The sequence below is a fragment of the Miscanthus floridulus genome, chromosome 8, assembly GCF_019320115.1.
Source record: "Miscanthus floridulus cultivar M001 chromosome 8, ASM1932011v1, whole genome shotgun sequence".
Taxonomy (NCBI): Eukaryota; Viridiplantae; Streptophyta; class Magnoliopsida; order Poales; family Poaceae; genus Miscanthus; species Miscanthus floridulus.
Window position 1 is genome coordinate 182,298,388 of NC_089587.1, and position 26,224 is coordinate 182,324,611.

Below are 26,224 nucleotides of genomic sequence, written 5' to 3' on the forward strand. Positions count from 1 at the left end.
CAGGTGCATGCACCCCTGTCACATCAGCTAGGCCCTATACCCATGTATGCATGTTGGTTGTCACACGCTCCTAAAATACTCGAGTACGAAGCGGATAGATCCATTAAAAATTAAGCACTAAAATTTAAATTTTGTAAACAACCTTGGATAGAGAAACAACCAAAATAAAACTTGTAGATCTCGAAAAGTTATGAAACTTTGTAGTTGACAACTTTTTTATTTGAAATCATCTTGTCAAGGAAAACTACGTTTGGATTTCCAAAAATTTAAAATTTTAATTTTTTAAACGACCTCGGATGGACAAACAGTAAAAATGAAAGTTGTAGATCTTGAAAAGTTATGAAACTTTATAGTTGATAACTTTCTCATTTGAAATCATCTTGTCATAGAAAACTACGTTCGGATTTCTCAAATTTAAAATTCAAATTTTATAAGTGACCTCGGATGGAGAAACTACCAAAATAAAAGTTGTAGATCTCGAAAAGTTATAAAACTTTGTAGTTGACAAATTTTTCATTTAAATTAGTTTATGGCCTCAAACAATCAATTTATGCTCCGTTTTGTATAATATGTGGGGAACCAAAATGGATTGTAGACACAAGTAAATGTGAGATGTAGTGGTAGAGGAGATGGCGCGCAAAGGAGAGGCCGCGGGTTTGAATGCCGGCCGACGCAAAGTGTGCAAAAAATCTTGAAAAAATGCTACAATCATAGAGTGGGTTGTGTGGCTGCCGGTGGGGTCCTCCTCGGATAAAAAAATTGCTATTTTTGCCCCTTTTTTGTGATTTCTAAAAATTAATTTGTAGGGGCGGCTCAATATCCAACCGCCCTTACAAATCGATTTGTAGGGTGGCTGATAAGCCACCCCTACAAATCGATTTGTAGGGGCGATCTGAGAACCGCCCCTATAAATACATGATTTGTAGAGACCTTTGCGTAGGGGCGGCTGGACAAACCGCCCCTACAAACGGTCTTCACCCGCCCCTACAAAACCTTTTTTACGTAGTGAATAACACATGAGACATGATGGTTGTAGGTAAGTTTGCTATCATAAGATCTACAATTTGCATGCCATTGTCATAAAATTGAAATCCTTATTGACTCATAATGATTTTTTTTATTGTTATTTATGGATCACATGATTTAGCGACCAATGCCTTCAGTGTCATTGGCCTACGGAGAACTTATCATGGGAAGCCTATGCACCTTCAGTGTCATCTTAGCTCCATGGGACATATGCCTTTCGTTTTGTGTTTTTTTAACTAAATGTTGTTGTAAATTGTTCTTTTTAGGTTTTATAAAGAAAATATCTGAGTAGGAGTACATGTAGCCAACTAGCCATGCAGATGTACGGTTGTCTCCATGCATGTACCTATGCAAGGTAACACAGATTCTCTTTGAAAAATAGGGGTGGGGGTGGGGGGCGCACTAATTGTTTTGACGTTGGCATGTCAAATATTGGTTATGAACCAAACAATAACCGGTAAATAAAATGTGGTGCACACTTATCTTGTGGCATGGTAGATCATGTCTCTAAAACTATACGAACTAGCGTGAGCCCCCACGCTGCGCGTGGGAAGGAGGGTGGGAAAAAAAGGGGGAAAAAAAGACGTAACAGGTGTGTACTGCGTCATAACGGGCGCGTACACGCTGCGCGTGAGAAGGAGGGGAAAAAAGAAAAAAAAAGACGTAACGGGTGTGTATTGTGCCATAACGGGCACGTACTATTCTGTATCCCCACGCTTTGCGTGGGAAAAAATGGAATTTTTTTATCGAGCTGACACTGCACCTGAAAAACTTATCGGACTGGTACTGTTCATCCGGTACCCGGTACTGTTGATCTGCAGTGGTCTGAGCATGTGAACACGCCGGATGAACAGTAGGTCTGAGTATGTGAAAACTCTGGATGAACAGTAACGCGATGATGTGAAAGGCCTCCAATTTAAAGTTCTTATATAGATAACCATAGTAGTTTAGTACTTGTTTGGATCACAACTAGTAGATTATTGACGTTGGCATGTCAAATTTTTGTTATAAACCAAACAATAACTGGCAAATTAAATGTGGTGCATGTTTATCTTATGGCATGGTAGATCATGTCTCTAAAACTATACAAATATCATAGTAGTTTAGGACTTGTTTGCATCACAACTAGATTATTATAGGATTATAATAATATAAACTATGAACTACAATAATCGGTAAGTTTGGATTTTATGGATTATTATGATGGATTATTCTTAGTTCAAGTGAAAAAAAGTACTCTTAATCACCAAAAAGCATATCCGAGATGGGTTATTGGATTATTGTAACATGGTGTTTGGATGTAATAATCCAACTGATGATCTAGCCTCTTTAGATCACAATTTAATAAGTTGATTATTATAATCACAGTGCAATAAAAACACATGAGACGAGATGGTTGTAGGTAAAGTCTATTTGCTATCCTAAGATCTACAATCTTCATGCTATGTCATAAAATGATTTTTTTACGGATAAACATAATTTAGTGAGCAATGCCTTTGGTGTCATTGGCCTTATCATCCTCTATCCTTTATGTCCTACGGGGAACTTATCTTAAATTGAGAAGCTACCTTCCGTGTCATCTTAGCTCCCACATGGGTCATCTGCTTTTGTTGTGTGCTCTTATGTTTTAACTATTAGAAATTGTTGTGATTTGATCTTTTTTTTAGTTTAAGTATGTCTTATCCGTGAATGTCCCCGTGAGGGGAAGGCTTTGTCATCCATCGAACCAAACAAACACAATGGCATGTCATCCATGAGCAAGTCTTTCCACGAGTAAGCAAAAGCATTAGTGTATAACAAACCTCGAAAGACGAAGAAAAAACAAACAGGCTGCGCGTAACAAAGCCCATGCCCATAGCACCTGGCGAGCAAGACAGACACCACACCACCAGAGCCAAAAATGCGACAGCAACTTTTGGTCCCGTCTCCCGTGTCAGGCCAAGCACCTATGGTGAGAGCGGAAAGCCAGCACAACACAATGCGGCCACGCCGTGCGCGTGAACATTTCGTTTGCAAAGGAGACTGAGGAGAAATGACGGATTAGTCCTGGGCTGCCCGCTTGGGTGGACGACGGGCAGGCCGGGCGCGCGAGGGGCGACGAGCGTGAGACGAGTGCGAGAGCGTGCCCCCCCGGCCAGCTCGGCTCGCGCTCAACGTCAACGAGATACCGGATGAAATCCGCGGTCCGGCGCGCGCCCGGCCCGAATGCGACAGCAGGTCCACACCACCCCGTGACCCCACTGGCGGTTTGCGCGCGGATCACACGCGTAGCGACAGCCTCCTACTCCCTCCCTGCGCCACTGCAGGGGCAGCCTCGTCATTTCGCCCGACGCCACTTCACAAACGACCCTTGATAAACCCTACGGCTAAACCAGCCCACCAACCACTAGTCCACTACAGGCAGCCCCGTCCGGCCACCGAGCAAGGCCGCCCGCCCTGCCAAGTGCCACTGTCCCCGCCACCTTAGCGTCCGGCGGCAGGCATGTCTGTCGCCTCCTCCCACCACCTGCGGCCGACGCCGGCGGCGGCGGGCCCGGCGCGGCGGCCGGGCTGCGCCGCAGCGCCGCGCGTGTCGCTCTGGCCAGCCGGTGCCTCGCCCCCGTACCGCGGCCGCTGCGCCGTCGTGGCGGCGGCGGCGCCTGCCGCGGGCGCCGGCGGCGAGGCAGCCTCGGCCCCCGCCGCCGTGTCGGCGGTCGCCCCCGCGGCCGCCGCCAGGGACAAGTAAGCGCTCCCCTTGCCCGCCGAAATGCTGCCTCCTTTGTTTCTTAATCTCTCGCGGCGCGCGGGACTCGTGTTGTTTTGTTTGGTTTGTGCACGCGCCGCTTTGTCTGTTTTGTTATCTTCTTCTGATGAGGCTGCTCGGGATTCTAGCGCCAAATGCAGGGTGCGGCGGCACACGATTTCGGTGTTCGTCGGGGACGAGAGCGGCATGATCAACCGGATCGCCGGGGTCTTCGCCAGGAGAGGCTACAACATCGAGTCGCTCGCCGTGGGGCTCAACAAGGACAAGGCGCTCTTCACCATTGTCGTCTCCGGGACCGACAGGGTGCTCAACCAAGTCATCGAGCAGCTCAATAAGCTTGTCAACGTCCTCAGTGTGAGTCCGCCTTCTCAAAATTTAGCAGAGTCACGCGAATCCATACTTGATTTTGATGCCCCCGGTTTGAGCACTTGGTGACAATTCACTAATACAGTGAGATTTTGTTCCATGAGTTTAGCCCGCCCGAATCTTCTGTCCTTTTTATTCTGTTATAGGATCGTTTCCACTTTCGTGGAGCATCTTTTGTATAGCTAGACAGAACATGCGTAACTTTTTTCCTTCCTGATTTGGTCATAATCATCTTCAAAGTATTCTTTTCCCTTTCCCCCTAGAAATCGCTGCCAGCCTTACAGTCATGTCAACGTCAGGGACATACTCCTTTCTAGGGAATACCTCAAATGCAACATCATTATTATACGCCCTGTATTATGTTTATGTAATGCACTTTCTGTTTCTGCACCTGTGCCGTGTATGGTAAGCACAGTTGCTTTGGTTAATCATTTGAAGAAAAAATAAGATACTTGACTTCATTATTCTGACTATGTGGTAGTACTTATTTAGTTCAATTTTAATGCTACCCTGTACATGTCTATATCCTATAACCTAAAGCAGCCTTCCAGTTAGGAGTTATTCTGAGTTTTCTTTGTTCTTGCGATTTGAAGATGCTGGTTTCTTGGGGAAAAGATTTATTGTTCTCTCTGAATGTACTATGCAGATATTACGTTGCTTTACTTTCCTTCTGAATTCTTAGCCAGAAAAACTTCATGGATTACCATTCCTTCACTGTTTGTGTCAACTAAACATTTAGATGGTTTTAACTACCATGATATTTTCTCTCTAAAAATTATTTACTACTACTATTTTGTTGCCAACTTGCATTAAGAGTAATATCAATTACAGGTCGAAGATTTATCTAAAGAACCTCAGGTTGAAAGAGAGCTGATGCTTATAAAACTAAACATTGAACCTGATCAGCGCCCTGAGGTATGATGTAGCGTTGAGTTAGTCTTTGTAATCCAAAAGTTCAATTAGCATCCTGTACTCATGATTCTCAATTGCATGGTGAGCCTTACAACGGTGCTTCTTGTCATGACTGATAGGTCATGGTTTTAGTTGATATTTTCAGAGCAAAAGTTGTTGATATATCTGAGAAAACACTTACCATAGAGGTAAAAACTCAATCTCTAACTAGTGTACATATTTTGATTGGTATCCATTTTCCTGTACTGAACTGTATGTTTAATGGGCATTTGACCAATGTTAGGTAGCTGGAGATCCTGGCAAAATTGCTGCAGTGCAGAGGAATCTAAGGAAATTCGGAATCAAAGAAATTTGCAGGACAGGAAAAGTAATTTCTAATGTTCTTTCCTTGCATGGACACATATTTTTATTTTCTATAATGCTAATTTAGTGCCCTATCTTCTTAGATTGCTTTGAGACGTGAAAAGATTGGTACAACAGCCCGTTTCTGGCAATTTTCTGCTGCTTCTTACCCAGACCTTATAGAGGCATTGCCGAAAAATCCAATTACATCTGTAAATAGGACAGTGAATGGCAGTTTTGATCAACCATCCAATGCTGGGGTATGTAACCTTTTACTCTTAAAACTTTCTAGAATTTTCTTATATCATGTCCTGCTCTGTTTATAATTTTATACTTAGTTTTGGTCGAATGATGCATATAACCAATTTGAGGTGGATACATTAAAGAAAAAAAACCATGTGATTTCAGTAATGCCTATTCACTTGAACCAAATTCAGGTGAACTTCTATGTTAACGGATAAAAGTACCAATAATCACCGGCTGTATTTAAGTAATTACCTGCAGTGATGCTGGCATATTAGTTTTCTGAGCCTAATACGTTTGAACAATTACCTCGAGCCTTGAGAGGGGTTAGCTCACCAGAGTCAATTTTCCACTGAATGATACTACTTCCAGAAGCTATAAATGCACGGTAATGCAGAATGGTCTTATGAATAATCAACTGGTAACTGAATGTACATATTTAGTATTTGCACATATAAAACAGTACTACTGATGGGCGAGTCGTGCAGTACCATGACACCTGGTACATTGAACTTGTGTGAACTGTATGTATTTACTATTGTGTTAATGGGAATGTATTGTTGGGTGATACCCACCATAGTGCACAAACATACATAAATAGTATTAACAGGCATTGCAGTCTTAGTCATAGTTCACGTTTGCTCAATATGTAGTTTGGACGAATACTAATACCATTAATGGTTACAGCATGCTAGTTGTTCAGACTTCCATCGGATGCATTTGATACAATATTACAGTCTACACACTATTCCTGGCTCTTATAACACGTGTTGTTTTGACTTTGGAACTGTCCAGGGTGATGTCTATCCTGTGGAATCTTACGAGAGCTTATCAGCAAACCATGTACTTGATGCTCATTGGGGTGTTCTGGATGATGATGATGATGTAAGTATAGAGATTTCCATCATGTGATTTGCATTTAGTGCTACATGGACACTGCTGATTTGCTCTGCGCATAATTGCATCCTGAATCTAATTATAATGTGACTGGAGTGTGTTTTCATTTACACTTCCATTATGTTTGCAAGAAGTCAATTTGTAGGCAAAGCCTATCTAGCTTTAAGAAATGGTAATAATGCTTAACCTGCATCTTTATGTATACTGTTGTTATCTTGCAGCTGCTAATCCCAGTATTGATTTTGTGTGGTACAGGCAACTGGACTTCGCTCGCATACCCTCTCCATCCTTGTGAATGACTGTCCTGGTGTCCTCAACATTGTAACAGGAGTCTTTGCTCGCAGGGGCTACAATATACAGGTTTTCTTTTTCGAAAAGCTCTTTCTTCTTGTTGAATATAGTGCCAGACTAGTTATTGACAAGTGCATACTTGTCAGAGCCTTGCTGTTGGCCCAGCTGAGAAGGAAGGCATTTCGCGTATTACAACAGTTGTTCCTGGTACTGTTGAATCCATTGAGAAGTTATTTCAGCAGCTTTACAAGCTTGTTGATGTGCATGAAGTAAGCTGCATGTAATTCCTACCAAAATCATTTGTGTTTGCAAATTTATTATGTTAACTAACAAAAACATGCGATTCCTGCAGGTTCATGACATTACCCCCTCACCTTTTGCTGAAAGGGAACTGATGCTTATTAAGGTTTCTGTAAACACTGCTGCTCGGAGGGAAATCCTAGATATTGCCGAAATCTTCCGAGCAAAACCTGTTGATGTTTCTGACCATACAGTAACGCTTCAGGTTGGCATCCTAACAATTTGTGTGTTTCTCCCAGATTTCCACCAGTGCCTTTTTGCCAACACTGATGATACTAGAGCCAGTTTTAGAAAAAGCACTGTGCACACTGCACAGCCACAAATTAGATCACATTGCATTTGTTGATTTTCTGCTGCATAGTACCACTTGTGGTAACAATAACAACATCATGCCCATATAGAAACACTGAATGTTTGACACCAGTACTATTTTTTTCATGCTGCTTCATCTAACTGCTCCAAGCTACTAGTTATTGCAAAACTCTTGCATAATGGATCCCTTATTGATGATTGCAGCTTACTGGAGATTTTGACAAGATGGTTGCACTACAAAGGTTATTGGAGCCATATGGCATCTGCGAGGTATGTTGCTTGTCACTTCACATCAACTTAAGTGTGAAAAGCCAATTTTTGGGTCCTTTGGGATGAATGGACAGTCGAATGCCTTTTTATTTGATGCCAGCAGTTGTTTTGTTTTCTTCTGAGATTGCTTGTGATTGTGAAACAGAATATAAACAATTGTGCACAATGCCACATGGTTAAATAGTCCTAAATAAAAACTATTCGAAAGTACCCAGTGATGTTCTGTTGCAGCCAATTAGTAGCGCCTTTTGCAAACGAGACCATTTCTAAGTTCTGTTAAGACTATAATGAACCATATTCTAATTTGATTCCTCAGAGAAGCAATTACTGTACTGCTTAAGCTGTCATCAGATTTTACACCGAAAAGCTTATTTGATGTTTTGTACACGGTCGTCACCATTGTGTTGCACACATGACAGGTCGCCAGAACTGGACGAGTGGCACTGGTCCGTGAATCGAAGGTCGACTCCAAGTACCTACGCGGCTACTCTCTTCCATTGTAGCCTGGCATTTGTGATGATGGCGGGCCCGATAAAGAGCTTGGTTGGTTGTTCTAGAGCAGACCATCTCGCGCTGGGTTGTGTTGTGCAATTATTATGGACTTGTTTCGTTTATGTGGTGAACTCCCTGGCCTGCGTGTTCAATAATGTCCTCCCCCCCGGTATATGCGCGTTGAGGTTGCATATGTATCCCATCGACGGTCAGAATAAGATGCATAGCGTACCTGTTTACTTCAGCGAAGAGAGATGCAGGCATCGTTCGAAATCAGGTTGCCTGCGTTTTGTAGTTCAGTTCTATTTATATATACTGTATGGTGATTTCTGATTTGGTGAGAAGCGGAACATGTGGAGTCGTGGACCATCTCCAAATCCACATCCACATCAAACGGGTAGGGTATGGGGAGAAATTATTTTACCCACTAGAAACAGATAGGTTATGGGTAATATATATAATATTAAAGAGATAAAATTTCTGTCTTTTTTTCGTCTGACCCATTCTATTAGACCCAACCGTTCTCACTCGCACGCTTTCGGCCCACTAGCTTGTGTCTAGCTTCTTCTCAACGTCGCCGCTCCTCCCGGTGTTTCTCTCACGTCTTCCGCATGCGACACATATGGCATGCGCCGCCACCTCTCGGCACAGCTTCCTCCCCACCACTGCCTACCCGTCTTGCCGCGGCGTTGTGCCACCGATGGCTCCACTCCTCGATGCCCCGGGCCAGTGGCTAGGAACATAGGCAGTCTGTGGTAGCTAGAAGTTGAGGCAAGATGAATATTTAGCCCCTCGTTTGATGCCACGCTCCGCCGCTGCCCCGGGCTCCGGCGACCCTACACCCCCACGTTCTCGGTAGCATCGTCCTCGCCCGGCCCGGGCTTCGGCGACCCTAGGCCCTGCGCGCTCCCCGCGGCTTCGCGCCCGTTGTCCTCCACCCAGAGGAAGACGCCGCGGGAAGCGACGGAGAGTGGGCGGGCGCTGGTCTCCTACGGCGGCGGAGGTGCTGCCACAGGGGAGCCAGCCAGCCAGGTCCCAATGTAGCGAGTCGGAATCAGATTCCAATCCAACGAAGACACCAGCTCGGATCGGGACACCAGCACAGTGCACAGATCGAGAAAAATTCCATGGTAAGTTCGACAAGAACTCCACGTTCAACAGAAACTCCTTCACTTTTTCCCTATTTATATATAGATTAGAGATCTCAGTTAAAAAAGATGCCATTGGGATGTCCTGTTCTCACAGGCTTCCAATCCTGATCTTGCCGAGCTGAACAAATTCAGAACCACAAGAACTGTATAAAGATACTTATTCAGGAAATATAATACTTTGCTAACCACAAGAACTGTATAAAGATATTGTCGGTGCAGAAAGTGACAACGCGTAAACATTTGTAGTTTTACCGTACGTTGTGATCGGATGTGACTTAGCACTCAATGACACGGGGTTTATACTGGTTCAGGCAACGTGCCCTACGTCCAGTTTGAGTCGGTTGTTGACTTTATTCCTGAGCCCAGGTGCTCGAAGTTTGCAGTGGGGTTACAAACGAGAATGAGAAAGATGAGGGATACAAGAGGCCCGGTCGGACTCTGGTCTGAGGGGCCGAAAGTGACGGGAGCTCCGCTATGTGCTAAGTGTTCGAGCGTGTGCTCGAGATTTGAACCCGGTGGTTCTGTTGTTGTTGTGTGTTGAATCGGTGGAGAGTTGATCGTCCCTTATCAGGAGAGAGCGCATTCCCTTTTATAGATGAATGGGACGGCCTTACAAGCGAGAGAGAGAGTGTGCGTACGCTGGTAAGTCTTGTTACCCACGCCGTCGGGTACAAGATGATGGCAGGCGTCCACAACACTGTTGTTGTCAGATGCATGTGGGAGGTTTTATCGTGTCCTACCAGGTATGGTAAATGCCGGCGCCCACAACACTATGGATGCCCAGATGCATGTGGGGGGCCTACCGTGCTAGCCTGGTATCAGTTTTGATGGCGCCCACAACACTGTAGGGCAAATGTCGGCGCGCTCAACAATGTTTGGGTTCTAAAATGTCTGGAAGGTTGCAGGACACCCTTCTGATAGGTCATGTCGGTATTGTCCTGCAGGTGTGTAGAGTATGGTCTTTGGTACTGCGGTTGTCTTGAGCGCCCTGTCTTACTCTGTCCGTTGCGTTGGTCCTTATCGAGCGGGCATCCCCGATCGGTTGGTTTCCTGTCGGCTCCGACTGCGCCAGCCGGAGAAGAGTCGTAAGCAGAGGCTCGATGCTTCCCCGGTCGGAGAGGTGGGCCGGTGTCGGAAGCAGGCTTCGTTCCTCTGGCCAGGCCTTTCGGTCGGAGATCGGATCGCCCTTCTGGCCTGTTGTCAGGTTTTCTGGGCCGACCCAGTAGTTGCTCGTCGTTCGCAACGTCGTCCGCTGAGCCGAGCTTTGGCTGGGAAGCTGTCCATGAGGGACCCTGGGTTTATGAACCCGACATGAGCCCCCGGGTGATTCGGGTAGAATCGTCTGGGGTTTTTTATCTTGACGGCGGGTGCGCACGAGCGCATCCGCGGGTGTAGCCCCCGAGCCCCTGGACGATTCGGGTAGAATCGTCCAGGGTTTTTTTTCCGTGTTGCTAGCGGGGGAGTTTTTTGTTTTGACAGCAGATGTGCGCGAGCGCACCCGCGGGTGTAGCCCCCGAGCCCTCGGGCGATTCGGGCAGAATTGCCTGGGGGGTTTTTGTCAGCGGGCGTGTGCGTGTGCACCTTGGTCGGACAGAGTTGTTTTAACTAAGGCGTCGGGCGCAGGTTTAATAGTAATGGATAAGCCTTTAATTTTGAAAAAAAGAAGTCATTGCTTCACTCGAAAAAGGTTATTCTAATCAAGCTGATTTAAAGCTGAAAAATAGACTTTGATGGCATAGTCAGTGCAAATTCATTATATATATCGGATGTTACTTAAGAGGAAGAAGGCTAATAAATTGTAGATACAGACCCCTTTTCCAGAGACAGACTTAATGTTCCTTCTTGAATAAAGTGCAGATATTCTTTGAAAACATGGTTAAGAGGAAGAAGGCTGAAATTTCCGATTGGAAGGATAGAAATAAGTGGACCAGTATTACTTTCAAGCCTGATCTTGCAAAGTTCGGTATGTCTAAATTAGATGATGATATTGTTGGCCTAATGTGGAAGAGAGAAGTTGATTTTGCAGGCTTGCTTACCAACACTGTGACTGTCAAATTGGATGGAGAAAAGCTGCATGTAAATAGCTTCTTAAAATATGTAGATTTGTACATTCACTCAGCTTCCAAGGACATACCTCAAGCACCCCCAGGTTTATAAAGTTTCTTATCACATCCACAAATAAAACCTATATTATCTCTGATGACATTCTCATTTCTTTCAGGATACATGAGATTGTAAATGACAGGTGGGAGGTATGCGTGTGTCTAAGAGAAGGGCAACAATTTGAACAGGTAAGTCTGGATTATGTTCCATGCGAGTAGGTTCTCTATTGTGGTTTAAGTGACCTACCTAAATAGTTTTTTTGTTTGTTGTAGATCAGCTTTGTCAACCAGTTTGCAACAAGGGGTGGAACTCATGTTGATTATGTGGCTGACAAAATTGACACCCATGTGGCAGATACCAGTCAGAGTAGCAAAGATGCTACGTTCAAAGCACAAACTGTGAAAAGCTATTAATGGATTTTCATTAATTCTTCCATTGATAATCCGGCCTTCGATTCACAGGCCAAAGATAGATTAATATCCCCCATTGCAAGCTTTGGATCAGCGTGTTAGCTTTCTCAGAAGTTTTGGAAAGACAGTATGTTCTGTTCACTTTGGTAGCCTTAGATTGTGTGACTTGGATGCGCACTAATGATCACTTCTTCTAACTGCAGTTGAAAACCTGAGCAAGGTCTTCTTGCATTCTAATTTGAAAATAAGCAAGGAGCCTGTGGAAACTGATGGACCGGAGAAGTGCAGAGTGACTAGCATCCAGAAGCTCGAGGATGCGCTCTGTGCTGGTACCAAGGACTCCCATAATTGCACCTTAATTCTGACCGAAGGGGATTGAAAGGCCCCTAGTTTGGTTTTGATAATTGAGTGACAATATAGGTGGGCTAATGTGTTTAATTATGATATACACATGTGATTAATCAACATGCACACTTGTGTGAGCAACTCATGTCATGACGGTGAAGATGGCTTGGATTTGTTGTAAGGCTCATACGTGTGATGAAGGAGCTCATTGCATATGAGACATGACATGGAGTCATGTGACTAAGGTGGAGAAGATCAAGACAAGACTTTGATGGACCGGTTGCAAGCGTGAAGGGTAAGTTGGAGGCTTTGGAGCGATAGACCACGTGGCGGTAAAGCTTTAGCAAGACTTGGCGTCGATGGACGAAGGCAACGATAAAAAGCAAGTGAGGTCAAGATCGATGAACCAATAAGGTTACGTGATGATATGAAGTGGATCATATCATTTGTGATATGGTTGGTGCATGTGTTGCATCAACGATGGAGGAGTTAGAATAGAATGCGCAAGACAAAGATATATTTGTAGAACATTTTATTTCACCGGTCATAGGTACGTAGAGAAGTTTATAACCGGGTTTAGGATAGATGGCCGTACTATCAAGAGGGGCAAACTTGTTTGCATATCGGTCATCTATTGCCACTCGAGTGATCTAACTTTGCATCGTTGCTAGGATCGAGTGGCGTGGTGAATTGAGTGACTAATCCTTTAAAAAAATATTTATGAAAAGCTAACACACCTGCACAAGATGGTGAACACTTGGTGGTGTTAGCACATTTGCAAAGGTGGTGAAAATGGAGAAGAAATAACACTTTAACATGGTGAAAATAGTGGTGCTAACTCTCAGCCGGCAATTCCCTTTGCTAAGCAAGAAATTCTTGTTGAGGAATAGTGTGTGAGAGAGTGATTGGACGCTAGCCTCGGTAGGACCGGACTCTGCCTGGCGCGTCCGGTCAGTGTAAGCAGAGAGGCGCGGTCCTGGTCAAATGACCGAACACTGGCTCCTGGAGGTGATCGGACGTGACGCTCCTGCGTCAGGTTGTCGCTAACGTACGCTGACATCACCGCTCTGTGCAAGCGTAGTAAGCAGCGGATGCGGTGGTGAGTCCAGTCATTGATGAACGGACGCGTTCGATCGTGTTTTGGCATCTCTGGAAAGCTTACTAAACTCGACTGGACGCTGTGGCTTGGTGAGTCTGGTCATGCGACCTATGCGTCCGATCAGTTGGTGGCATGCGCGCGCGAAGAGAGCCGTTGGGCGAAAACGACTATTTTTAAACGGCTAGTGACACGTGGCGTCGCTGGCGCGATCGTACGCAGGCACCGCCACGTCCGGTCAATTCGACCTACGCGTCCGGTCGCTACGGGCTTAGCCCAGTGAAGGAGTAACGGCTATTTTTGGCCTTTGGGCTATAAATAGAGGCAACATATCAGGTGCAAACCAACTAATCTGTGCAAACTTGGTAACTACCGATCAGGACCACTAGATGCTGATCCAGTGGATAGGGTGAGGGGGCTTAAGCGCAAAAAAAAGGCCAGCGGGTGGGGGGCTTAAGCACAAAAAAATCCCACCTCTCACCCCATCCATTGAATCAGCATCTAGTGGTCTTGATTGGTAGTTTTCAAGTTTACATAGGTTAGTTGGTTTGCACCTGATACGTTGCCATAAATAGAAGGGGTCTCGGCCATGGCTGTGGTTAAGCACCTTGGGGGGACTTTGTGTCCATGCTTGAGAGTGCTTGGGAGCTCTTTAACTCACTTGTGCTTGCAAGAGTACGAATCGATTGCGAGTGAGTGATTCTAGTGAGATTGCATTGTGAGATTACATCGAGTGGCACTAGATGTTCGAGTTGTAAACCGGTGGTGCTTGTTACTCTTGGAGGTTGCTACCTCCTAGACGGCTTGGTGGCGTGATCTCCATCGAAGCACGTAAGGAAGCTTGTGCGGTGCTCTGGAGAAGACTATGAGGGGTGTTGTGCTTGTTCCGCGGGAGCCGCAAAGAGCAACTTTAGTAGAGCGAGACGTGAAGGGCGACAAGTGGTCCAGTCGTGTCAAGTGCTAGAGCTTGTGGTAAGCACTCCACGTGGAAGAGTGTGACTTGTGGGTCACCACTAGCAAGAGGACCGACGGCAACCTTGGAGCTTGTCTCAACGGGGACTAGCTTGGTGGCAACCAAGTGAACCTCGGGATAAAAATCACCGTGTCATCCTTGTCTTCCCGTTGGTTTGCATTTCCCTTTACACAAGCTTATATTTATATTTCATATATTGTGCTTGTGTAGTTGTTTTTGTAATTAGTTAGCTTGTGTAGCATAGAAGTAACTTCCTTGTGTAACTAGTTTACTTTTGTAGTAAATTAGTTACCTTGCTTAGTTTGTGTAGCTAAGTAAATTGAGCTCTCTAATTTAGCTTGTGTAGCTTTGTTATTGAGTATTGCTAGTGAGCTTAGGAGCTTTGTGCTTTTGCTATTAGCATGTGGAAGAGCTCCCCGTAAAGTACTAGTTGCATAGATTTGTGTGACCTTACTTCTAAAATTGGTTATGTGAGCTCTAGCTAACCTGACACCTTAGTTGTTTAATTAGGATCTTTTATAAGGTGCTTGAGAACTTAGATAGAGGGGTGTAGTCTTGGCTAGACCGTTAGTTTTAATTTTACATTTATCTCGGTTAGTCGGCACGGTTAATTTTAGAAAGGACAATTCACCCTCCTTTTAATCCGTTATCTCCACCCTACAGGGATTGAGCCAAGACCCTTGCTGTGAGTAATGCAATCTTGTCTAATGCGGCATTGCATTTTTACTACAAAATTGAACAAATTTGAGTCTTTACCTGGCAGATGGCTGGTCTATCTGAAGTCGGGAGTGATTACTTTGGACTAAAGACAAAGTATCAAATATTAGGGATGGAAATCCTCAGGTCATGGGAAACATCGAACTGTATAACATAATGAAAATTCTTTGTTTATAGTATGAGAATGTATAACATAATGAAAATTATTGGTTTACAGTATGAGGAGTATGATAGCACAGAAGGGTTAAGATATGAACAAGGTTAACATACGTACAACTTATGATTCATGAGAAATTCTAACGATGTTCCGCATTATTCATATTTTTTCTAATGTTATTCATTTATTTATTTGTTCATATTTCAGGGTGACGACGGTGCTCACATTAAAGGCTTGCTGATAAATTGTATTCATTCCCATGCATTATTCATATTTTTTCTAATGTTATTCATTTATTTATTTGTTCATATTTCAGGGTGACGACGGTGCTCACATTAAAGGCTTGCTGATAAATTGTATTCATTCTTATTGGCCATCACTTCTTAAGCTTACTTTATTGTTAGATTTTATCACTCCAATTATAAAGGTAGGGTAGGAGATGCATCTTTTTGATATTACCAATGTTTATTCGTGATTTTATTCATGTTTTCAGTTTGAAGGAGTTATTATAATTTTCATATCCGTATTGTGTGAACTTGCTGGTTAGCCATACTGATAACTGAATTTACTGTCTAGGCAACGAATATCGAGGACAGAAGTGTGCTACCGTTTTACACCAAGGCAACATATGATGAATGGAAAGCAAGTATTGGAGAAGATCTAAGTGATTTGTGGTCTATAAAGGCAGCATAGGATGAATGGAAAGCAAGTATTGGAGAAGATCTAAGTGATTTGTGGTCTATAAAATACTATAAGGTTTTATTCTGATTTCTTCTGATCTTGCCTCAATTTCTATCTTTATGTAGTCATTAGCTGCGACATCCATGGTTAGTTTTTTTGGTTAATAGAATCATAGCTGGTAACAGGGGCTTGGAACAAGCATAGTCGAAGAAGAGAGACAATATTTTAAGTATATCGGCAAAAATAGGAGAAATTTTATATGGGTTGATGAGGAGTGTTACTAATCTTGGGATCTAAGAAGATAAGCACTCACTCCATGAGTGAAGAGGTATATATAGATATTCATATGGGTCATATGGACCAATAATAGATGGGCCTTTACTTAACACCCCTTCAAACTCAAGGCGGAAGTGGAGGGGGTGGCCAGGTTGGCCGTTGCACGAGACGAAACAAACGAGCGCGGGCCAGGCGAATGGTACTGGGCTTCCGACCGACTCAGAGGCCCTATCTACGGGGTGGCCAGTGGCCTGCCAAGCCAATGCAATGCAGCAGCCCAGGAGTGGAGAAGGAGGGCGTGGCACTGGCACCCGATTCCGGGTAGGAAGGTACGGCGAGGTAAGCGAAGCATCATCCAGACTCTCGCTCGAGGGGCAGGGCGGGCGGCGATCCGAATCCAATCGCCGGAGGGAGGAAGCCACCGGTGGCCGCAGAGAGGGCGGCGGCGGTAGAGGCGGAGGGATGACGCGCGGGAAGCAGAAGATCGACTCGCAGCGGCGTAACGCGGAGCGGAACCAGAAATCCAAGGGGTCCCAGCTCGAGGCCCGCGCCGTCGGCCTCAAGGTCGTCTGCCCCATCTGCAAGGTAAGCCGGAGCCCCTCTCCGATCGCTAGCCATCGCCTGGACCTACCGGGTTTGCCTTGGCAGCAGATCCGGCCAATGTGTCCAGCTTTGCCGTATCCCTGCTTGCCTTGCCCCTATTCAGGCGAAGGAAGGACTGCCCTGCAGAGTATCCATCCATCTAGCGCCTCACTTTGTCTGGAAAATTTTGTGCCAGCAAATTGAAACGTTCCTTCTGCATACCATCAGTATTGCTCCAGCTCCAGCCTCCTTTAATCAGCCAGTTTGTATGCAGGCCAATCGTTGACACATGTTGTTCCAGCGTACTCATATTGTTGCCTTGGGGGGATTGGGACCGGTTAGTATTGATACTAGGCATCGTGACTAGAATGAGAGATTGAGAGTACTCGAAGTGGTGTGTCTGACACTTTACCACACCACATAAAGCTAGTGCTACAAAGAAGTGGCCACATAACCTTCTCCTAGCATGATTTGATCTCACGAGTAAAAGACTTCCGTCACCCTTTTTTCCCCAAAAGCGGAGTCAATACTTCAGAAAGAAATCCCTGTTGTGGAACCTTTTGTGGGTTCGTCTAAACATGTGTTTAGCTGTACTCTTTCATTACCCAGTACTTTCTTCATATGATAACTCAGAGGTTACTGTGGCATATTGGCTCTCGTCTTCTATATTTTCTGGATTCCTTTTAACTCGGGAGTAAAGCTGTTTACCTGGCTAGTTGCATTTGAGGAACATACCTGCTCACCCGGGCGTTGCTATTTCGGTAGGTACAATTGGCAAATGAAAAACAGCTGACCGATCACTACGGGTCAAAGCATCCAAAGGAGAAACCTCCAAGCACATCGAACACGGAATAACCATTACTGGTTATGATGCAGATTGGCTGGTTTGAGGATCTTTTAAGTCTGATCCATGCCTGGACCTTAACGTCAGTTATACTCTATAGTGTGTTTTATTTCCTCTTGTTTCAGGCAACACCCTTGATACGAGTGTGCATTTCTGCTAGTATGTTGTGTTATTCGTACCGCCGATGTATCTCCAAACTGTATGTGATCGCCATGGAACTGGGATGATGCGAAAAATTTATGATCATAACTATGTTCCAATGTTTGTGGCTTTTTACAACATGGTTTGTGCCAGTGCGTTCCCTACTCCGCCGGATCCTAATGGCTGTGCCCCTGCTGCTTGATCGGCGCCATGCTTCAGTTGGTATCTCCAAATGAATGAAATGAGGAAAATGAGCTCGTCGACCCCAAACAAGGACGGCTTCTCTGACTCCGACGGAGCAGATGGATCATTCTTAAACGGCCAATGCCATTAGCAGCAGAATCAGTGAACTGGCATCGTGGCAAAGTCGCTATCACTTTCGACAGGACAAGTGTATTTGCACGTCACCAACGCCACGATTAACTCATGCTGTAATATTTTGTGGAAATAAAACGTGCTTATATATTCTTCTTCTCATGCTGTAACATTTTGAGGAAATAAAACTCATGTAACATTTTTAGGAAATAAAACGTGCTTATATATTCTTCCTCTTCTCATTTTTACAAAGTTCCTTTGTTTTGTACTTGACGAGTATAAAAAGGGTTAGGAGCATTAGGAGCAGCTGGGGACTCTGTTGAGGACAACATATAATTTCACTTGCAAGGACTATAGTTGGTAAATTCCCAGTTTACCACATGGCACGGTATCATTCTCCGATACAATTATCTGGTGATTGGTGAAGTACCATGAATGCTGCTTGTCTCCTTAATGACGGACGTTTTCTTTTGGAGAGGCCGTCGGTAGTTGTTTGGCTACCGTTGGCATGCTAGCATTGATCTTGGTGTACCTCCCTAATAACGAAGAGAGGAGAGAGAAAGGTGCTCTCAAGCAGCAGCTGACTGCTCTTGGGCTTATTAACACAATCGAACACGCGTTGCAGCAAGCTACGACACTCGCCGCCGGTGCACAAACTGATGAGCAGAAAACATGCAAACCAAAGGTACCACTGTTGACAGCTACACGACGCTGATGGTGAAGTGGAACGAGACGAGGTACAGGAAGATGTAAATCAAGATGCACTCCCGGTCCTGGATGTTCACCAGAAAGCAGGCGTCTCTGGTGGCTGGTGCAGCAGGATTGCCGACGTGAGCCTTCAAGCTCTGGCAGGCTGTGCAAAGAGCCGCTGAATTAGGGATTCAGAAAATTGTTCTGGCAACTGATGCGACTTCAGTAGTTCAAGCAGTGACCTCTACAATCGCTGATCGTAGCTCGGCTTGTGGTTTGATCTGGGAACTCAAGGATGCATTAACTTCTAATTTTGTGTCAAAAATTGTAGCATATAACTCTCTGTCATGTAATTCAGCAGCGCATGCTTTAGCGAGTTTAGGTGCTAGTCTTGATTCAGACATGAACTCGGTCAGGGATTCTATCCCGGCTTGTATCCAGGTGTTGGTTGCCAATGATTTGGCACCGGTTGATGAGTAATGGAGTCTGCTTCCATGTTAAAAAAAAAGTTCTGGATTGGCCTGCCCAACTCTCGAGGAATTTGATCAGAATATCAGATATTCCATTTGGAATTTATGTTTTTAAAAAAAAAATGGAATTTCAGACATCAATATTAGTCAGCTACCAATGGCCAAAAAAGAGCAATCGAGACGAACACAAAAGAGCCTCTCTCTCTTTTTTTTTCCCTTCTTGTTTACCAAGCGTTTGCTTGGGGCGTGCTCTCAACAGTATTTCACAATAACAAAAAAGGGGAGGCAACAAATGCAGATCAACAAGGCTGCTGAACTACATCGCAGTAAGATTGGTCAAAATGAGAATCGGTGGCAGGTATTTACTCCGTGTTCACCTCGGAGTCCCTGACCTTACTTATCACAGTGGCTGTACCATTATAGAATGTGAAGGTCAACGTATGCAGTTAGGGTACCGGATTTTCGGATGCCCTGACCTTATCACCGTGGCTATACCATGATAGAATGAGATGTCCAAGGTCTGCAGTCAGGTACCAGAGGTTCGGATGTTTTTGGAGAACTTGGTACAGTCAAATGGTCCAACATCTTGTGCTTTCCGTTTAACCTGCAGTGATTTGCAATGAAAAGCTGTTACATTATACACTGAATGAATGGTTCGTAAGGAAGCCATTCATCGGTTGAGCTAATTTTGTTCTTGGTAAGGTGACCTTCGCATCTATCAATCTATTCAAATAGTTTCAGATTACTGTGAATACAAATTGTCGACTTTAACATTAGAATTTTTTGTTGGTATAAATGTACTGCACATGAAACATCATGGCTTACTGAACAATGAAGTTCCACTCCTGTGTTTTGAGAAACTATATTTCAAATTTGAAATTTTGCAAGAGCATTACCGGCGACCAAGGACTGGGTTCTGGAGCTGTATTGTCAGGAGGAGAATTTTGCACAGCACCAGTCTTTTGTTCCAAAACTTCCTGACAAGAATGTATCACACTCAGCTCAGTGACAAAAAAAGGAATTTGCAAGCTGCTAAATGCTACCACTAGTATTCTATGCTCAGAAGGGCGGGCCTGGTGCAAGCAGTAGAGTCTTACCGCCTGTGACCGGAAGGTCCCGGGTTCGAGTCGCGGTCTCCTCGCATTGCACAGGCGAGGGTAAGGCTTGCCACTAACACCCTTCCCCAGACCCCGCACAGAGCGGGAGCTCTCTGCACTGGGTACGCCCTTTTTTAGTATTCTATGCTCAGCTAGTCAGTTGCTGGGAAAAATATAAGACTGAATGATCGGTACAGTTAGATTTATTGATTCAGTTACTTGTTCCTAAATATTATAGCTCATTGCCATGGACTTATAGTAACCATATAATGCAGCAAAACCCAGGAAATATGGAAAGCCTTTACCTAGTACCAGGAGAATGGATTAGTGGCACGCAGCCAAATATAAAAAGCAAAGGCCAAAAACTGGAAAGCTGACTTGTGCTGCCTGTACTAAAGGATTGTAAAGAAATTAGCATGGTAGCAAGTTATGAAAATAAAGGGGAAAAAGAACCCATAGACTGTTCGTTTGGCTGTGGCTTGTCGTAAACGATCGTAAATTTCCAGCCGGAACAGTATTTTTCTCTCACACAAACCAGCCAGCAGTACTTCTTCACGAACCAGCAACGATACGAACCAGCCAACCGAACAGGCTAACAAGTCACAATAGCATGTACTTTACTACTTTTATTAGGTAGCTAGGTATGCAGACCTGCCCACGAGCCTCCATTACAGCAAGCCATTCTTCTGTAAATGGTACCAAGTTCTTCAGATGATCTTTAAGGATTGTATTTGCTGGTGATCTGTCTGGTGCCTTGTTCTTTCTGTAAAAGATGAGAATGAAACATTATAAATGCAGTTGCAAGTCAACTGAATGTATGCAGTCAAATATTAAACAGACATACTCTATATGTGGTGCATCCTGTATAGCTGACAATCTGTCTGTGTCAAGCACCATTTTTTCTTCAATATTTGGTTCTACTAATAAAGCATGCCGTCTTTCCACACAAGGTGTAGAAGCTTCCAATTTCATAGGAGAACAATCTGTGGTCCTATAATTGTGAATAAGCCCACACCCCACATCTAACAAAGGAGTTGCCTTTACATCTAATGTACTGTTTGTTTCAAGCTCCATTTCACCTTCAGTATTTGGTTCTTCTGACAAAGCTGGTTTAGCTTCATCACACAAAGAATCATTCAAATCTGAATGACTGTCAGCTAGGGTTGGCGTTTCATCTCTTAAACTGCCACAATGTGGCAACTGATCTGCACATATTGTAGATAATGATTCCATTAGCATAGGACATTCAATATTCTGGTGATCAAAGGAATAAAATCCTTGCAACAAATCAAGAGTTGGAGTGCAACTGCTACCTTTCAACAAAAAAGCTCCAAGTGCAGTCTCTCCAACATTAGAGTTTTCCAAGTCAATTGCTGCACTGGAATCACTGTCTGACTTGCCTTGACAACTAAGCTCACTAGAGGAGCATACTTCAGAAGAAATGCAAGAGGGTGACAATTTACTCCCTACAATAGGTTTGGTTGAGGAATAACTAGCTTGAAGAGGGAACGAATCCTCAACAGGTTCAATGGTTGAGGAACAAATAGCTTCAAGAGAGTAGGAATTATCAAGAGGTTCAATCTCTCTGATACTGCCCCTTCCTTCTATATGCGATGTCCCATTGTACACAACTGGCAGTGGCACACTATTTCCGGCATCATCATTCTTTTCTAAATTCATTGGCTGTGGAGTAGTAGTAGCTCCAGTTCCTGCCAATGAGAAATCAGCCTTTGGCCTTGCTTGATTATTTACATTTCCAGGTTTTTCTATGTATGTAGTAATAACTTTTGACAACGATTCCTTTTCTGGAATCACCAAAGATTTGAGATTGCTCTCTCTAGTCACAGATGGCACAAGATTGGAAGCAGCAGTGCAATTGGTTGACAGCTGCTTTGTTAGGTGGGGTCTGCTTTCCTCAGACTGCCTGTATCTGGGTGGTTTATCAAGCGCTGAAGTATTTGAAGAGAAGCACCTCCCCATGTTTCTTTTAGCTGCATCACCGTGTGACACAAGCGCTTTTTCCTGAACAGATCAGTCAATCAATCATATTTGACAAATGAGCCCTCACAGGAAAATATAAAACAAAACACAAGTGCAAAACCAACAGACTCAAAGTTACAGAATAAGATATTACAAATAAAAAATACACCAAGAATAGTGCAAGAGTGAGCATGATAGGCCGTAGGGCGCATGTATTTACATATATTGATCCCCTAGGGACTCTGTTTCCTATAGTGATACAAGATTACAACAAATGAACAGATTGATATGAACTAATGAAAGAGTCCCAACAACTATATCTGGAAAGGGTAGAAAGGAAAGCAATCTTAGGTACCTAATAGGCTAATATACAATATGTTGACAAATACAAAACAGTTTTTCAGGTAACTTTCATATCATACTATGTGTTTGCACAATTAATCAACTATGCATAACTATGTAACATTCAATAATTAAATCTTCCAGATGTACCAGGCCTCATATTTTCCCATACATTTGATAAGAACTTAGCCCAGAATCACACATTTGTTTATTTCTCAAATTTGCTATCAAGCCAGCTTATCATTATATTGTTGAGAAAATAGGAAATGCACCAATGCATTACACCACAACAAATAAGGCAATGTTCTAAAAATGGAAGGACATAATAGACTACCTGATTGAAAAAACCAACTGAAGATGAAGGCATTCGAAGTGCTGATGGCTTAGCAAATTTTGACGCAGCACTATCAAAGGGGCTGGATGGACTAATTTGTGGGTGTGCTGGAATTTTTTTGCATTTCACAGAAGCACTGGCTTCTTCACGTACTCCAGTAACAGCAGGCACCTGCAAAAGAAAACAGTTTGTTTAGGAACACTATTAAATATTGATTGACAAAAGATGCAGGCAGATTGGACAAGTGGGGATGCAGACCATATCAGTTATGATGAATTGAATATATAACTCACCGCATCCTTCTCTATGCTAGGTCCAGAAGATACAGAATTGATCTTCAATCTAGTAGGCAATCCAGTTACTCTGTGAACTAGCTCAGCTTTAACTGAAAAAATAGCAGTATATTGCATCAGACAGCTAGTAACAACACATGAGTGCCAAGAGCTAAGTCAAATAAACATACTTTATCACTGGGAAATCCTGCATGGTCTGGTAAAATAGAATTCCAGAGTTCGCCAGAAACCCAGTTTCTTTAGGGCATATACAAAGATTACCTGGAGCTATTTTTTTGTGTGATTCCAAACTGTTTGTCGCAGATGAAGTACTTTTTGGGACCTTAGGAAGAGAAGGTCGTGATTGCTTTGGTATTCTTGACATCTGAGCTGTAGAAGCAGATGAGTTTGGTACTTTCTTCTGTGTATATCTAAGTTAAGACTAACAACATTTGTAGTGATGAATGAATACTTAAACTTGTGGCAACGTATGGACAAATAAGTCAACCCTACTGTTATCAAGGGAAAAACACTAAGGCCTGCTCAATCCTGCCTAAAACTTCGTTAGGATATATAGATCCTGCTGGTACTCTTGGTGAGCATATTTGGATGCTTCTTGCAGAGTTTCTGTTTTGTGTTCCCTGCAATTGGTTGGGCAGAAAACAGCAATGTTATTGGATGATTGTAAGTGCTACAACCATAACAAGTAAACAGTGTCTTTAAAAGAAACAAGTAAAGAATGTGTTGAGTGATGAACTGACAGCAGGTTCTTTCTGTTTGTCCCTCTGAGGAGTTTTTGCTGAAGAAAACAATTTCCTTCCCTGGCTTTCTGCCCTGTGATATCTTGCAGGCAATTTTCCATGTGAATTCTCTGCGGCTTCCTTCAGCACATATGTGTTACCATATCTCCCTGACTGACACGATGGGGACATTATACTACTGACCCCTGAGCCAAGGCTCCTATTTGCCATCGGTTGGGAGCCAGTAAGCACAGAAAGCTCCGAATTATCCAAAACACCTACAAAGTTCATTGATGTTACTATTAAACCAGATCCAGGACAAACCAAAGCGCAGAGTTGACGAAGAAGAACCATACCTTCTTCAGTGAAAAAAGCAGGGTTCCAGGCAATGCTTTTCCTCAAGTTGAAACCTGCAGGCTTCTTCTTCCACCTTGTAGAGGCAGACCCTTCTTTAGGCAAGGTTGCAAAATCCAAGGGAGCATCTCCATCTTGAGAAATATTCTCTTTGTTGCCTGTGTTTATGTGTGGCAATTATGAATATATATTTAAGATTAGGATGGTATCCCTGAGTTCATGGTATAAAGTGGGCACAACCTATTGAACTGAACTTTGTAAGTTAGCAAGCATGGGCCTGTGGGAGCAGGAGAGCACTGCATCTAAAAGTATGCGAAACCGTGTTTTTCGCACTATAACAGTGGCAGGGAAGCACACTGGCACAGACCTAAACAAGATCAAGCGCATTGGACTGGATTAGCCACTGACGCAGAACCCAAGCGCCAGGCATCTTGTGAATCCCAGCGAGTAAACCAGAGACCACGAGTCACTAGACCCGAAGAAATTAAGCGCCATCCATGCAAAGAAATGTAACAGCTACTGGGGCTGGAGCAAGAAAACCCTAGCAAAATTGGGGAGCAGAAGCGAAGACGGAGAGATTGGTGGAGAAAGAGCGCCTCACCGGATCCGGCAGGCACGGAGGGAATGCGGCGCGGCGACGCCATGCGCGTATCTCAGGCGAGACCCTGTTTGAGATTTTGGGATCCGGAGGACGGAGGGAGACGGTGCGATGGGCCCCAAGAGGCCAAGACGGTTTGGTTTGAATCGTTTGAAACGGAAACGCGAGGCAGCGGGAGCTGCGATTTTTTTTCTTTCCTCCCTCATCACGTGACGTTTGGACCATTGGATTTGATGCCATGCCATACAGATTTGGGAATTTGAAAAACTACGCGTTGTTGTGGGACATTTTGCTTCCTGTCGTAGATCACAGTGCGGGCCATTTCTTCATTGCATGGATCACGGGTATAAAGGAACGTGAAAAAAATGAAATAACAAAAAGCCATTGATAGTAAGATGGAATTATAAGTACTCCATCTATCATAAATTATAAATTATTCTAAAAATCTTGAAGAGTCAAAGTATCTCAAGTTTGACTAAAGTTTTAGAAAGAATTACAAAAGTTTTATGACATCAAATAGATATATTATGAAAATATAATTAATGAAGAAGCTAATGATACTTAGTTAGTATCATAAATATTAATATCTTATCATATAAGTTTGGTTAAACTTAAGATGTTTTGACTCTCCAAGATTCTTGAAATGACCTATAATTTGAGAGGAATGAAGTATATATAGAAATATTTAATGCTATGTTGTACATATGATGGATGGTGGCATCATTGTGAGAACACCAATGTGAGGACCCTTCCCTCATCTCTCTCTGGTCACATGTTCTTTATCATGAATCGTGTGTCGTAGATTTGTAGGAGTATTGTTCTGAGCAGGTTATTAACAAAGGCAAATTAACATTTTTTTGTTCAGCATGAATGTAAGGGGCTCAGACCATAGTTATTAGGACCGGACCGGACATTGAATCGGCGAGGGTATTGGTTCACTGGTCCAACCGTTAAGAACCAATTGAACTGCCCACAAATACTTCAAACCGGTGTAATATAATAATACACAACAAATAATTAGCAATATAGTTGATCACATATACAAATAAGATGATAAAACATAATTATATGACCAGCTTTAGAGTTGTTTTATAAGATATGTAAAAAATAAGCATGAAAAGATAAATATAGAGAACTTACAAATTGGTGCAAAAAAAAGACTTGAATAGTAATTTAAATATTTACCGCTAAAAACAATATCAGATGGTGAAATAGAGTGCACTATTGTGAGAAGCTCGTTGTTCGTTGAGATGATCAAAATGGATATATTACTTGTCTAATAAATTGGACGGTTTTTATTAGCCGATGAAGTGGACCACTATGAGATTAGATAATTTTTGTACTGAGGTTTTGTTTTATAAG

At 43.5% G+C, this 26,224-nt stretch overlaps 2 protein-coding genes and 1 long non-coding RNA gene across 7 annotated transcripts; 2 read left to right on the forward strand and 1 right to left on the reverse strand.

Moving 5' to 3' along the window:
- Positions 1-3,410: 3,410 nt before the first annotated feature.
- Positions 3,411-8,530, forward strand: LOC136474205 (acetolactate synthase small subunit 1, chloroplastic-like). The gene is made up of 12 exons (XM_066471806.1): positions 3,411-3,747; positions 3,898-4,123; positions 4,967-5,050; positions 5,167-5,235; positions 5,331-5,414; positions 5,494-5,649; positions 6,428-6,517; positions 6,785-6,889; positions 6,967-7,089; positions 7,173-7,325; positions 7,637-7,702; positions 8,122-8,530. Exons 1-12 carry the CDS (start codon positions 3,509-3,511, stop codon positions 8,203-8,205), a joined length of 1,479 nt encoding a protein of 492 aa, XP_066327903.1. The 5' UTR covers positions 3,411-3,508; the 3' UTR covers positions 8,206-8,530.
- A 243-nt stretch (positions 8,531-8,773) lies between these two features.
- On the forward strand, positions 8,774-12,789 carry LOC136474206 (uncharacterized). 2 transcript variants are annotated; one of them, XR_010762872.1, is made up of 6 exons: positions 8,774-9,324; positions 11,203-11,494; positions 11,567-11,636; positions 11,721-11,985; positions 12,062-12,278; positions 12,386-12,789. It is a non-coding gene; the product is annotated as an uncharacterized lncRNA (long non-coding RNA). The 2 variants fall into 2 exon arrangements; XR_010762871.1 differs by having other exon boundaries at positions 12,062-12,789.
- Positions 12,790-19,297: 6,508 nt separating this feature from the next.
- LOC136474207 (probable GPI-anchored adhesin-like protein PGA55) lies at positions 19,298-24,987 on the reverse strand. Of its 4 annotated transcripts, XM_066471807.1 has the most exons (13): positions 24,866-24,987; positions 24,267-24,422; positions 23,932-24,188; positions 23,743-23,811; positions 23,453-23,594; positions 23,192-23,283; positions 22,899-23,069; positions 21,556-22,264; positions 21,087-21,447; positions 20,894-21,005; positions 20,243-20,355; positions 20,042-20,122; positions 19,298-19,749 (listed from the first exon to the last, which is right to left on the reverse strand). In XM_066471807.1, the coding sequence occupies exons 1-13, from the start codon at positions 24,906-24,908 to the stop codon at positions 19,635-19,637; spliced, it is 2,421 nt and encodes an 806-aa protein (XP_066327904.1). In that variant the 5' UTR covers positions 24,909-24,987; the 3' UTR covers positions 19,298-19,634. The 4 variants fall into 4 exon arrangements, 3 of the variants coding, with proteins under 3 accessions (XP_066327904.1, XP_066327905.1, XP_066327906.1); XM_066471808.1 differs by lacking the exon at positions 20,243-20,355; XR_010762873.1 differs by lacking the exon at positions 19,298-19,749 and having other exon boundaries at positions 20,087-20,122; positions 20,243-20,629.
- Between the last annotated feature and the right edge of the window lie 1,237 nt (positions 24,988-26,224).